Source organism: Heterodontus francisci, chromosome 38 (genome assembly GCF_036365525.1).
Source record: "Heterodontus francisci isolate sHetFra1 chromosome 38, sHetFra1.hap1, whole genome shotgun sequence".
NCBI lineage: Eukaryota > Metazoa > Chordata > Chondrichthyes > Heterodontiformes > Heterodontidae > Heterodontus > Heterodontus francisci.
Genome location: NC_090408.1, coordinates 9885152 through 9900102, shown reverse-complemented (window position 1 = coordinate 9900102; position 14951 = coordinate 9885152). Strand labels below are relative to the sequence as shown.

Below are 14951 nucleotides of genomic sequence, written 5' to 3'. Positions count from 1 at the left end.
GGGAGGATTATTTGCTAAACTCCCCTTTGTCCCAGAGGACACTCCTGCCTGCAGGTATATTGCAGACTCTACTGCATTCCCCTGTGGCACTTCAACTAGGTGAGGCATTACCCTCACGGTTTCTCTGCCGCGTAAGGTCTTTCTTTGTGTCTGCAGGTTCCTGTAAATGCTGTTAGCCACTCTGGTGGAGCGCTTCTAGTGTCTGCATTTACATAGGAGGATGTGGAGTCCAACTTTTCACATTTTCCAGGATTGATTGACCGGACAGCAGACGTTTTCATCCAGGATTCCTCCCGGACTTCCTTTAACCTGCCCTCTTGGTCACTTCTTCCCCTTCTCTTTCTAAACTTTTGCCAGCCTTGTGCCTGCCTGTCCCCTTTTGTTCTCAGCAGAGGTCCCTTACAGTTCACCAGCCCTTGGCTGGAGGGTCCTCCTAACACCGGTACAGGATTTAGGGGTGCAGGTTTCACTGTAGGTTGGGGTTTTCCCTCAACCTAGCACATGTGGCAACTCCTGCAGTACTCCACCACATTTTTGTGGAGTTTTGGCCAGTTAAACTGCTGTCTTATGTGGGCTTTGGTCTTTCATATACAGACATGTACAGCCACTGTCGTCTCGTGGGCCTTTCTTAATATTTCTCTCTGGTACCTCTGTGGCACCACTAACTGGTTAACTACTGATCACTCCTTGCTCTCAGGTCTGTGAGGAGAACTCCATTTCCTCATCAGTACCTCATTCTTTAAATAGCAGGGACTCCCTCTGCTTCACTTTCAGACTGGGCAGCCTGTGCTAACTCTCACAATACTGGGTCGGCTCGCTGAGCCCCAGCTAGGGAAAATTCATTTAATTTACTCCTTAGGTCACCTAACTTTCCAAAGAAAGTCCCAGACAGACAGACCTCAAGGTCATCTGCCTGCAGTGCCAATGCAGTCTGCTCTGGGGGAGCTGGTTTGATCATGGCCAGATTCACTACACATTCAGAGAAACTGCAGGAGACTGTCTCCTGCCACTGCCCTGTCTCCCTGACCTCCTGCGGTCTTTCACTACCGCGGGGGCTACCACCTTCTCCCCCGCCAGAGCATTACCTAGGCGCAGGTCAATCCCGTCCACAGGCAAACTAGGGACAATCCCCAGAGTCACCAGTCCTGAAACTAGGTCGCACCCCAGGTCCACCCGATGTACAGATACAAGCATACACCGCACTCCAACACCATTCACCGCCATTTTGGTGTTCACTGCACTCTCTGGGGAAAAGGTCAGGCCATTTCCCAGTAAAAGGGATCTAGTGGCCCCTGTGTCCCTGAGAATTACTATGGGCTTGCTTGCCCCACTCGAGGGATATGGGCTTACTTTCCCTTCAGACACAAAACCCTGATAACCTTCAGGAATCCTATTAAATTTTCCTGCACTTGCAGGAAAAGCTTGAAGGGTTTTTGTTACGGTTCTTTGAGCTCACCGTAGAGTCCTTGATTGTAGGTAGATCTTGCTTTTCGTTGGGGCTCTGTATTCTTATTAAATCTTGTTCGCCGTAGGAGACTTCTCTCTTGGCGTTCATGTATCTTCAGTGGATTCAGAGGCTTCTGAGAAAGAGATCGAAGCAGACAGGAGAGATCTTCCCAGTCCAGGAACAAACAGAAACGCTCCGTTCAAATTGTAAGCTTGCTGGGTCTCATTCTTACTGCTGTTAAAGCCATAGCTTGTTCCGCTGTGCTTTCCATCAGGTTTGCTCCTTCACTGAGTGGGTGTGCCCTGATTAACCCTACAGGTTTTCCCTTTAGTTTCCAGCAGTCAGCTTTTAAGTGCCCTGCTTTATTACAACGGAAGCACACAGGTTTCCGGGTCTCATTCTTGCTCACAGCACCTTCCTTTTTGGCTAGAGGAAGACCCCCTGTGTCCTCTGCTTTCCTTTCTCTCCCAGGACTGCCGGGAATCCTATCACCTTCCCACCCTTTGTCCTTTTTAGGTTTCTGGGGGTGACTAGGAAAGGTTCTCCCCGGGAAACTGACGTATAAATTAAAGCAAACTCATTGGCCATGACAGCCGCTTGCCGGGCTCTCTGGACCCGCTGTTTCTTGACATGGGTCTTTATGGAGAGTGGGAGTGTTTAAACTCCTCTAACAGAATTACTTCTCTGAGATTCTCATAGCTGAGCTGTACTTTTAAGAGCCCTCAGCCACTGGTCAAAAGCCAGCTGCTTACTTCTTTCAAACTCCAGATAAGTTTGATTAGCTCGCTTCTTGAGGGTTCTAAACTTTTGGTGATAGGCTTCGGGTACTAATTCATAGGCCACGAGGATCACAATTTTTGTCAGTTCATAATTTGATGAACTCTCATCTGGCAACAGGGAATAAACCTCATGGGCTTTTCCAGTTTGTTTGCTTTGCTATAAAAGAGGCTAGGTCTCAGCTGGTTATTTTAGCTGCCTTGCCAGTTTCTCAAAGGACACAAAAAATACCTCCACATCTTCCTCATTAAATTTTGGAATTAATTGAGCTAGTTTTAACAATTTTGTACCGAGCCCTGAATTATGCTCCTCCATATTGGGTATGCTTTTACTGGGTTTACTCTGTCACCCCCGAGTTAACTCGTCGCTTTAGCTCTCTTTCGTCGCATTCTTTCTGAAATATTCTTTCTCCCTCTCGTTCCTTCTCATGTCTTTGTTTTTCTTCACGTTTCTTCTGGAAGGCTATTTCTTTCTCCTTCTCTCTTTCCTCAAAATCAAGTTTCCCTGTTCCAATTGTATCTTTGCTAACAATACCCTGTTGCGGTCTGCTTCGAACCCTGTTTCTGCTTCTTCAGGTTCAAGGGTAAAATGGTTGGCCAATAGTCTTAGGAGTTCAGAGTTCCTAGCCTTGCCATGTACAGTGATACCACACTGCTCAGCCATTTTTCTCAACTTCTCCATGGACAATGCTTTTAACCTATCCCAGCTTACTTCATCCTGGCTTGGAGATCTACTAGCTTCAGTCACAGACATGTTAGTATTAAGCATACACAACCACAAGAAAACCTGTATTAATCTTGCTCTTTTTTGATTGGGAACAATTTGGCTACCCACTTCCAATTTCTCTCGTTTGTCGGTGGGTCAATCCTGGACGTGCCCCCAAATTTCTGTTACGACCAGGTGAGAAAGAGGTCTAGGGTTCCCTTTCAGCCTTCTCCTGGTCTTACCGTAACAGGGTTTTTTTTTTTTAAATACTTTTTTTTTAGCTCCCCCTTGGTGAATCCTTGCCCAGCGCTTTCCAATTATACGGCAAAGAAACCAGCACAAACAGGCTTTCTTAGGTTTAAAGAAGAAAAGTTTAAATTTATTATACTTAAACTCTAATTCGGTTAACGCCTTCGGATACACAACGCACCCCACGTTAACATGCATACCCGATACACACATGCAAATAGAGACAGAAAAGAGATGAAAAATAAAGTGGAAAGTTTGAGGCAATATATGATGAGTTGTTGTTATGGTTCTTCAAGCTCACTGTAGAGTCCTTGATTGTAGGTAGATCTTGCTTTTTGTTGGAGCCCAGTATTCTTCTTAAACCTGTTCGCTGTAGGAGACTTTTCTCTCTTGGGGTTCATGTGTCTTCAGTGGATTCAGAGGCTTGTCAGAAAGAGATGGAAGCAGACAGGAGAGATCTTCTCAGTCCAGGAGCAAACAGACACTCTCAGTTCAAACTGTTTGTACATTCAGAAAAAACCCAGGTTGCCAAGCAGGTTAGTCATGTGACTAACTGGTCTGACCACATCTTGGATTGTATCACCTTAGCAGTCTCTGGAATGCTTCTCTTACACACACTACCGAGTGGTCAATATCCATTGTGGATTGAATGTGTCAGGGAATGGTTCTTTGTCCTTCCAAACACAGTCTGTAAACATGCAAATGTCTTTTCCAGCCACGGCTGATCTGTTTAACAAGTCCTTTCTTCACTACAGTAACAGTTTAAAATCAATGTTCATGAAAAAATTAGTGTGCCTCATTCTTGGCAGGTGGGGCCTAGCATGACAGTTTTTCTCAGAGATGCCCAATGTGTCATAAAATGATGGAAAGAAACAGCTTGCATTTACACAATGCCTTTTATGACCTCAGGATGTCCCAAAGTATTTTACAGCCAATGAAGTACATCTGAAGTGTAGTCAGTGTTGTAATGTAGGGGAAACTTGGTATTGACAGGCAGAGAGATCTGGGCGTACAGGTCCACAGGTCACTGAAATTGGCAATGCAGGTGGATAAGGTAGTCAAGAAGGCATTCGGCATGCTTGCCTTAATCGGTCGGGGCATAGAGTATACAAATTGGCAAGTCATGTTGCAGCTGTACAGAACCTTAGTTAGGCCACACTTAGAATATTGCGTGCAATTCTGGTCGCCACACTACCAGAAGAACGTGGAGGCTTTGGAGAGGGTACAGAGGAGGTTTACCAGGATGATGCCTGGTCTGGAGGGCATTAGCTATGAGGAAAGGTTGGAAAAACTCGGCTTGTTTTCACTGGAACGACGGAGGTGGAGGGGCGACATGATAGAGGTTTACAAAGTTATGAGCGGCATGGACAGAGTGGATAGTCAGAAGCTTTTTCTCAGGGTGGAAGAGTCAGTTACTAGGGGACATAGGTTTAAGGTGCGAGGGACAAAGTTTAGAGGGGATGTGCGAGGCAAGTTTTTTTTACACAGAGGGTGGTGAGTGCCTGGAACTTGCTGCCAAGGGAGGTGGTGGAAGCAGATACGATAGCGACGTTTAAGAGACATCTTGACAAATATATGAATAGGAAGGGAATAGAGGGATATGGGCCCCGGAAGTGCAGAAGGTGTTAGTTTCGGCAGGCATCAAGATCGGCGCAGGCTTGGAGGGTCGAATGGCCTGTTCCTGTGCTGTACTGTACTGTTCTTTGTTCTTTGTTCAATTTGCGCACAGCAAGGTCTTACAATCAGGAATGAGAAAATGGCCAAATAATCTGCTTTAGTGATGCTGGTTGAGGGATGAATGCTATCCAAGTTACAGGAGCAAGGGTGGACGCAAGGACAGCATAAGTCCACTGCTCCGCTTCAAATAGTCCCACGGGATGTGAGGGCAGGTGGGGCTTCAGTTTAACATCTTGCACGACAGTGCAACAGTCCTTCAGTACTGCACTGAAGTGTTAGTGTGGATTATGTTCTCAAGTCACTGGATTGGGATTTGAAGCAACAACACTCAGGCAAAAGTGCAATTACTGAGCCATAGCGAACAATTATAAAAATGTTCCAAACTATGTTTCACCAACAGTGACTATCATCTCAAAACTGTACTGCACCAGCGGAGAACATGGATGTTTTCGAAAGCCAACTTCTGTCTGCTGACGTTAGTGGAACATTTTGTCTTCCAATCAATTGGATCCCATGATTCTGGGATCAAAAGAGAAAAAGTCTTGACTGACTTACTGAAAGAATATAAGACTCTCCTGCTTAGCAACAGTTGAGGAGACTATGCAAGTTAGATCCCAACTCGAGCACAGAGAGACAATCGTAAGCAATAACAACAAATTCAAAGACGGTGCAGGGCAGGTGATTAGCATGGAAGTGTGTGCAGGAAATGATATGTGGTGTTAAATGCTTCATGGGTGGAACAAAGAAGATAGGAATGACTGTTAGTGTGAATGGAATTTCTTACTTCATTAAGGATGTCTTTCCCCCTGTAATTTAAAGCCCAGGCAGACATTGCAAGCGCAGATACTGTGCCATGTATAGAGGCACCTAAGACAAACAGCACTGGCGAATGCACGTGCACTTTAGAATTTAACACAGTTAAGTTCAATGCCATGCGTGACCATTACAAAATATATATTCCTTTGAAAGTCCTTTGAAAATGACAATGAGGTGAAGATCATGAACTAACAAAGCTAAATCCCACACATGAAACATCGGGCTGGATTTTACAAAGCCCCTGACGTCATGATCCGGGCCTGAAGATGGCTCCGGATGACGCCCGCTACAGACCTCGACGCCCGATCTTCCTGGCGGCAGCGAGGCTGCGTGGCGGCACCCCCCGCCACTGGGCGAAGGGACCACAATTTAAATATTCAGATTAATAAAATTAATTAACATAAACTTACCTGGGATCTTGAGGGCCGCCGCGATCCTTGGCGCAGCGGCCAGCACTCCCACGCCTTCAGATCCCCATCTGGGGAAACGAGGCGCGACTCTGGTGGGGAGAGACGAGGAGGTAAGTTTGTCAGTGTGGGAGGGAGGGGAACAGGGTCAAATACACATAATGGGTGGAGGGGATGGTGGAAGGGTTGAACCTTACACTTTGTGCAGTTTGAGGTGGGGGGGAGGGGAAGGTCAGATGTAAAAGTTAAGTGTTTTTGGGGGCGGGGGGAGGGCAAATAGTTATTCTAATTGTTATGGGGTGGGGAGGGGGAAAGGGACAAAATAAATTTATTCATTTAATTTTGGGGTATATTTCTTTAAAAATCTGCCGGCAGGACTGGCTGCCCTTTAAAAACGGCGCCAGCGCCTGCACACTGGCAACTGACACCATTGCCAGGGACGGACAGCCAGCCCCCTCCACATGATTGGTGGAGGGAGGAGGGGGAAGCGGGCCACCCTGACTACTTTTAAATGAGCCGCCCCGCTTAAGGTCATTTTTGAGTTCACCGCCTCGGGCTCATAAAATCCAGCCCAACATTTGGAAAATGCAATGTGAGCTTCATTAGTTTCAGGCAAGTCGTCTCTTCCCCCTTTTACCGAACACACATACTATGGAAATTTGGATTGGGAGCTATAATTCTGGTCAAGGAGTTTACTTACAACGTCAAACATGCATTTGGGTTGTTTCTGAGAGCTCAAGCAAAATAATACCAATAGTTAGCCAAGTCAAATTAATCATAGCAAGACCACATTATCGCAATGAGTGAAGGGTAACTTAACTTCGATTTGTCCGAAGTATTGAAGATCAAATAGGACACAGAGATGTATTAATTATCACAATTTTAATTTAAAAATCTAACACAATTAGCAACACAATGTTAGGTAAAGAAATTGATATTAAACATCAATCAATAGAATCTAAATCATTTGTGCAAGACTAATTGAAGTGCATCACAATACCTTAACAGTAGCTAGATTTTAAGTTATAAGGTTCAAAATTATGGTATGACTTATCAAAATTAATTTTATTCAACAGATCTGATAAGTGGTTAATATTAAGCTTGTCATAGAGTCATTTGCAGCACAGAAGCAGGCCATTCGACCCATTGAGTCCATGCCGCTCTCAATGGAGTTACGCTGTCAATCCCACTCCCCGGCTCGATCCCTGTAGTCCTGCAAGTCTATTTCTCTCAAGTAGACGTTCAACTTCCTTGTCTCCGCCTCCACCACCATTGTGGGCAGTGAGTTCCAGGTCATTAACAACCGTTGCATAAAAAAGTGCTTCCTCATATTCCCCCTGCATCATTTACCCAAAACCTTCAATCTGTGTCCCCTAGTATTGTACCATTAGTTAATGGGAACAGCTTTTCCTTGTTCAATTTACCTAAGCTAGTCATACTCAACCTCTTCTTCGAATCTTGATTGGCTGCTGTGCCAATGGGCTGTTCTGCTATCCTCGGGGATGCTGAGGTTCATCAGTGGGGACAGCTGCATCATGGTCAGTAGCTTCTTTCTTTGGTTGTCGTCTCGTCCCCCAGCCTATTTTTCTGTATTGTTCCACTGCACTTCTCTCTGCATTTAGAGACTAAGCTATGATGTACTTTACAGTATCTTTATCAAGCTGAAATGTTAACCTTGCTTTTCTCTCTATCGATACTGCCTGATCTGCTGAGTATTTCCAGCATTTTCTGTTTTTGCTTGTCTTATCCTCGGTGTCCTGGCCAATAATTATCCCTCAATCGACATCACAAGAACAGGTTATCTGGTTATCACATTGCTGTTCGTGGGAGTTTGCTGCGCCCATAATGGCTGTCACATTTCCTGCATTACAACAGTGATTATACTTCAAAAAGTACTTCATTGGCTGTAAAGCACTTTGAGACATCCGATGATCACGAAAGGCACAATATAAATGCAAGTCCTTTTTTTAAATAAACCATTCTTCACATTCCAGTTCTCTCTAGAAGGTTGAGAAGGGTTAAATGTTTATTCAAAGCTCTTTTTCAGCATTTGAAGATACTTTAGAAGCTCATTGCAGCTCCCTCTAAAGTTTGCTTTACCTTTTCCCAAAGCATATGCAAACTTCTGGAAACTGTAAAGCAATCTGTTTAGCTATCCTAAAGGGAATCCCACTTTAGGACCTGACCACTAAAAATCATCAGTTCTAATCACTTGGATCCTTTTGCAAGGTGTCATTCAACTGGACAGACACACATCAGAAACTGAAATTACTCAGTTTCCATTAGTTTCACAAAGAACAAACCTTCAATTAAGGGTTTTCTGCCATTTGATTGGCCCCACAAATCATGACAAAGGATACACCTTTCCTGACATCAGGGCTGTCTCGAGGGCTGTTAAGCTCAATGGCACATCAATCAATGTGTTGGTCTGTTTCTTTGTCAGATTCTGTTCAAGGATGGCAGCAGAGTTTTAACTTGAAATATGTGCTGCACCAACATGTTTACCTGTACTCATGATTTCCCAGCGTGCAAGGACTTTCCTTCTAATCTAATATAAAATCAAAATACTGCAGATGCTGGAAATCTGAAATAAAAACAGAAAGTGCTGAAATACTCAGCAGGTCTGGCAGCATCTCTGGAGAAATAAGCAGAGTTAACGTGTCATGTCTGTGACCTTTCATCAGAACTGGCAAAGGTTAGAAAAGAATTATGTTTTAAGCAAGGGCAAGGGGTGGTTGGTGGAGAAGAGAACAAAAGGGAAGGTGTGCGATGGGGCAGAGGGCAGGAGAGATTAAATAACAAAAATGTCATGGGAAAAAGGCAAAGAATGTGTTAATGCTTGTGGTGAAAGTCAAAGCATTAGTCCAGAAAGAGTGTTAATGGCAGAATAATGAGCAGCTCTGTCTACATGAAAAACAGGCACATGGTTAAAAAATAAAATAATAAAAAAGAAAAATAGAAAAATATTTTTTTTTAAAGGCCAGTCATGTTCTGAAGTTATTGATCTCAATGTTCAGTCCACAAGGCTGTAGAGTGCCTAATCGAAAGGTCAGGTGCTGCTCCTCGAGCTTGCATTGATGTTCACTGGAACACTGCAGCAGGCCAAGGACAGAAATGTGGGCATGAGAGCAGGGGGGTATGTTGAAATGGCAAGCAACCGGAATCTCGGGCTCATGCTTTTGGACTGAGCGGAGGTGTTCAACAAAGCAGTCACCCAATCTGCGTTTGGCTCCCCAATGTAGAGGCGACCGCATTGTGAGCAGCGAATACAGTATACTAAATTGAAGGAAGTACAAGTAAATCGCTGCTTCACCTGGAAGGAGCGTTTGGGGCCTTGGATGGTGAGGAGAGAGGAGGTAATATGGCAGATATTACACCGCCTGCCATTGCATGGGAAGGTGCCGTGGGAAGGGGACGAGGTGTCGGGGGTGATGGCGGATATAGATTGTATGTGCCGTTGCCTCCCAGCTACATGCCCATCTCTTGCAAATGAATTGTTCAAATCCCTCTATCCCAGTTTCTGCTCTTCCCACAGGACAACAGCAGTCCTGGCCAATGTCAGGCTCTATAGCTATGACTGTGACACATTACCCCAGCTTGTTCACCTCAACCTTTCTGAACTATTTCATACAATGGCAACTCCATTCATCAATCTTTGAGGCCCTGTATGAGATCAGCAACTCATGACAGACCAGGAATAGAACCAGGAGCTTTCTTGTGGAGTTCTGATGAAAGATCATCGACCTGAAACATTAACTCTGCTTCTCTCTCCACAGATTCTGCCAGACCCGCTGAGTACTACAAGCATTTAGTTTTTATTTGAGATTTCCAGCATCCACAGTATTTTTCTTTTATTTAAGGAACTTTATTGGCTGGTCACAGTTTTCATTGCATGAAAGAGAACTTATTTTAACTGAAGTGATTGTTATGACGGTGCTTCTATATTTTAAAGTTTTTTTTGAGGACTTTATATTTAAATTGTGAAGATTTTATCAATGCTGGACTTAGTCTTTTTTTCTTAAAACGAGGTCATCAGAAGGTCTTTTGGACTTGGTTTGTAAACAACCCTTACTGGATGTCACCTATAAGGACACAGCAGGGATTTTTTGACTTGGGAAAGATGTTTACAGAGAAGTGACAGGTCAAAATTTAAAGGGGTCAGGAGGCTTGACTCTTGAGATATTGTTTTGGTTTCGCTTTGAACAGTCAGTTGGGGTATAGACAGTGTTTTGAAAGGAGTTTAAAAATCAACCTGAAGGACAAAACTCCAGCTCAGCCTGTTCCATCTCTTTGAAAAACTCTTAGAAGCGAGTGTAAGAAATAGAGATATTGATGTTGCATGCCTCCTGAAAAGCCTGCCAAACTGATCTTCAACATTGCCTGAAAAGAACCGTTCTAGAAAAATCCCAGTGATAGCTGTCTACGCGTATTTGGGACACCAAACCAAAAAGGGACAACTGATAACTTTCCATATCTTTTTTTCTTCAAGAATTAACAAGTATTTGGCCACAGTATTCTTTTTGTGTTTTTTTTTTAAAACGGAGCTCTAAAGAGAAAATCTCTATTTTTCGGTGTATATGAGGGAATAAGATGAAAAGCGAACTTTCATATTTCAATCTGTGTGTTAATGCTTTGCTTCATTACTGGTTAAGACTTGCTGTATAATAAACTGCTAATTTTGTTGTTTATTAAAGAAACCTGGTTGGTGTATTTTATTCTGGGATAAAAATAGAGTCTTTGATTGACCATATCGGTAACTGGGTAAAAGTTTAAATATATGTTGTGACCTGTGGAGAAGAGAACTAGAAAAAGCAGCGCACTCCTCCCGCCTTGGTCGTAACATGTTACAATTTGAAAAACATAACATGCCCAGCTAACATTATGCTTAGCTAAAAATACTGATGACTAGATTTAAAAGTGTAAAAGATAAATGATGGCTGTTTTCTTAGTCGCTTCAGGATTCATCATGTAACTTTTCATACACTTTCTAATCCGAACACTAACCTTTTCTGTTAGGAATGAAGGCTTGTAGGCACCATCAGTGGAAGTATTTCCTGTTCCCCTTAAAGACTTCATATGAGACACAGCCATGCGAAGAATGGTCAGTTTATCAGGTTTACGTGCTAAAGCACTGCATGTTGGCACCATATCAGACAATTCTGTGATGTAGGCAGTCATCTTGTTTCGACGTCGTCTCTCAATTTCACTGTGATTCTCTCTGCAGATTATAACATAGTATCAATGACATTACTGATAAACTATAAAGGAAAACCAGAAAATGGAAAACAATCCAGTTACAGCTGCCAGTAAATGATTTCCTGCGACACTGCCATGTTTCGGGATTTCTGAATACACTGCCATTGAAAGGCCTTAGTGTAATAAGTGCTAAAAATGCTAGAGTTAAAGTAAATTCTCGAAGATTAAATTAAGAGGACAGCAGGGCTGGAATATGTAGATTAGAACTCAGACAAGATGTCTCAACTAGCAAGCTCCAGACAATGAAAGCTAGCTTTGACATTGCAGTCATCATTCACTCCTATCCTAGTTGAGATGACTCAATTCATTTGAGTTCAGCAGAGTAGTTGCCAGGGTGATCTGCTTCCAGGGATAAGAGGTAAAGGAAAGGACAGTCAGGTCTAATGAAGGTTGCTAGAAAGCAGGTTTTTTTTATTTATTTTTCCCAGCTCGAAGCAGACCCACAAGGAAATAAAGCAAAAAGTGAATATTTCATTTGCTATTCGGGATGCTACAATGCATTTTATTTGCTGTTTTGTTACAGGAAGTGTAGCTGTTTAATTAAAAAAATGTCTAGCATTGCTACTTTTGTTCAGTCACGCATAACCTGTGGTGGAATAAACCCGCTTCTTGATTTATCATCTACATTGTCTTACCAGCGGGTTCATCAGTTCCACCTACCAAAAGATTGGAGAAATGCGTGTGCAAGTACATGCTGCTCAGTTTGCATGACAAGGAGTACGCATTGTTTCATTCCCTGGTTTATGCTATCATATGGATAGGTATTGGGTAGTGCAAGTTAACTCCAGAGTGTAAACAGCATGAGGTCCACTTATGGGAGTAACTTGTGTCAATGAACCTGTGAGAATGTCTATGGCAGCTCTGAATTGTATAACAGACCACTGAGTTGATTTTTTTTTTAACATGAAAAGTACTTCACAAAATAGTGCAACTGAAATTTAAGTCATTAATTCATTCTAAAAATGTATTTGCTTATTTCTTATTTGCATAGTACTTACTTCATAATGCCTAATTCCCTACATAAATGAAGCATGTAAACAACATAATTTAAAAAAACAATTACTGATTTTCATAATTTTGCACAAGCAACTTCTTTCATTTTACAAAAATACTGACAAATGCGCTTTCGCCTCACACATTACATACTCTTCCATTTATTTCAATAATTGACTGAACTGGTTTACCTTGGCCTTCCACTGAAACAAATTCTAAGAACTTTTTTTTAAATACATATGTTCATTTTTATACCAGCTCATTATTGTGTGTGTCAAACAGGATTGCCTTCAGGAAAATCAAATGAGCACTGGACTGTGACGGCTGTCACTGATGGTAGCAAAGTCTATAACTCACAGATACACTGTGTAGCCCATTAGGTCACACACTGCATCTTGTGTATGTGTTTAATTTATTTCATTTTTCATATTGTAAACCACCTCAAAAATTAAACTAAAGATCACTGCCTGTTTGTAATGAAGATGAAGATCAGGCTGAAAATCCCAAAAAAGGAATCCCATGAAAGATCAAGTCAACGCAGACAGACTGAGAGAGGAAGATGTGATGAAGAAGTATGCTGCAGCGGTTACTATCAAGTTTGAAGCTTTACTTCAGGAGAGAACAGTGCAAGATCTTAGTGAGGAGGAAACAACAGAAAGGCATTGGGAAAGGTTGAAACAGAGCATGAAATACACAGTAACTGAGACAGTCCCAAAGAAAGAGAGGAGGAAACATCAAGAGTGGATGACTGATGAAATACTAGATACGCTGGAGAAAAAGAGACAGAATAAGAATAAAGAAAAATATGACAAAATAGAAAGGCAGGCAAGAAAAGCATGTAGGGTGGCCAAGGAAAAGTGGTATGAAGACTGTTGCAAAGCAATAGGCGGTGGAGGCAGTGGTGAAATAGGGGGAGGCGGTGGCGTACTGGTATTGTTACTGGACTAGTAACCCAGAGACCCAGGTATTGCTCTGGGGACATGGTTCGAATCCCACCACAGCAGAAGGTGGAATTTAAAAGCTAGTCTAATGATGGCCATGAAACCATTGTCGATTGTTGTAAAAACCCATCTGGTTCACTAATGTCCTTTAGGGAAGGAAATCTGCTGTCCTTACCTGGTCTGGCCCACATGTGACTGCAGGTCCACAGCAATGTGGTTGACTCTTACATGCCCTCTAAATGGCCTCGCAAGCCACTCAGTTCAAGGGCAATTAGGGATGGGTAATAAATGCTGGCCTGGCCTGCGATGCCCACATCCCATGAAAGAATTTTTTAAAAATAGAAAAACTGGAGAAAAGGCATAATGAGAGCACTGCATGAGAAAGTTAAAGCACTGACAGACAAGAAGAAAATAATGACAAATAATAGCTGTATAAAGAGCAAGGAAGGTGAACCTCTCTTCAAAAAAGAAAGGGTAGAGAAATGACGGGTGGAGTATATGAGTTAGCTGTATGACAATGAAAACAGAGGTGATTTAGTACCACCAGAGAGAAGGACCAGAGATAATAGAAGCAGAAGTCAGTGCAGTGATCAAAAAGATGAAAGCAAAGAAAGCACCTGGAATCCATGAGATACCAACAGAATGATTGAAAGCCCTGAATGATGTTAGCATTGGGAAACTGACAGACCTCTGCAACAAAATTTACAGAACAGGATTCATACCTGTGGATCTTATGCAGTCAGTGTTCATTAAGCTCCCAAAGAAACCAAAAGCACTGGAGTATTCAAAGCACAGGACAATAAGCCTCATGAGCCATGTGATGAAAATGATTTCATTAATCATTTTGGGAAGAAATTACCAATCTATAGAAGCAGAGATAGATGATAGTCAGGATTCAGACCAAAGAAAGGAACAAGAGAGGGCATCGTTAACTTGAGAGTAGTCACTGAAAGATAACTGGAAGTGCAAAAACTTGTGAATATATGCTTTATAGACTATAAGAAGGCATTTGATAGAGTCTACCATCAAAAATAATGGAGTTCTTAATCAAACTAGAAATTAACAGAAATGATAAAAGGAGAATTCAGAATCTATATTGGAAGCAATCAGTGATGGTGAGACTTGATAGCAGCTTGTCAGTTAGTTTCTCAATCAAAAGAGGGGTGCATCAGGGTTGTGTTATGTCTCCAAAACCGTTCAACCCGTACACTGGAACTATTTTCAGAGACATAGAACATCTACCAAGTTGCAATATTGGTGGGTTGAACATGAACAACTTGAGATACGCAAATGACATTGAACTAATTGCAGAGTCAGAAGAGGTTCTACAGGAAATTGCGAACAAAGTGAATGCAAGGAGTATAGAATATGGATTAAGAATGAATGTGAAGAAAACCAAGATAATAGTGATAAGCAGGGACCTAGCCCCGGAAGTGAAAATTGAAGCAAATGGACAAATCCTGGAACCCAAGTGAAAAGGTTTACATACCTTGGACAGAATCATAGAAAGTTTTTGATGGGAAATTTGACTGAGATCCAAAGGAGATTTGAGAATTGACCAGCTTTGTCAGAATGAAGGACTTGTTAGCATCAAAGAAATTGACCATGAATCTTAGGAAAATAGTGAGGTGCTACATTTTGTATTCTGTGTTATATGCGTCGGAGACATGATCAATAAATAAA

At 42.4% G+C, this 14951-nt stretch overlaps 1 protein-coding gene across 5 annotated transcripts in view; it reads right to left on the bottom strand.

Annotated features, from left to right (window-relative positions):
- arnt2 (aryl-hydrocarbon receptor nuclear translocator 2) overlaps positions 1 to 14951 on the bottom strand; it is a 503920-nt gene that overhangs the window by 421771 nt on the left and 67198 nt on the right. For all 5 annotated transcript variants that reach the window (XM_068017713.1, XM_068017714.1, XM_068017715.1 and 2 more), the window contains exon 3: positions 11083 to 11296. In XM_068017713.1, the coding sequence (XP_067873814.1) occupies positions 11083 to 11296 (214 nt within the window). The remainder of the gene's footprint in view (positions 1 to 11082; positions 11297 to 14951) is intronic.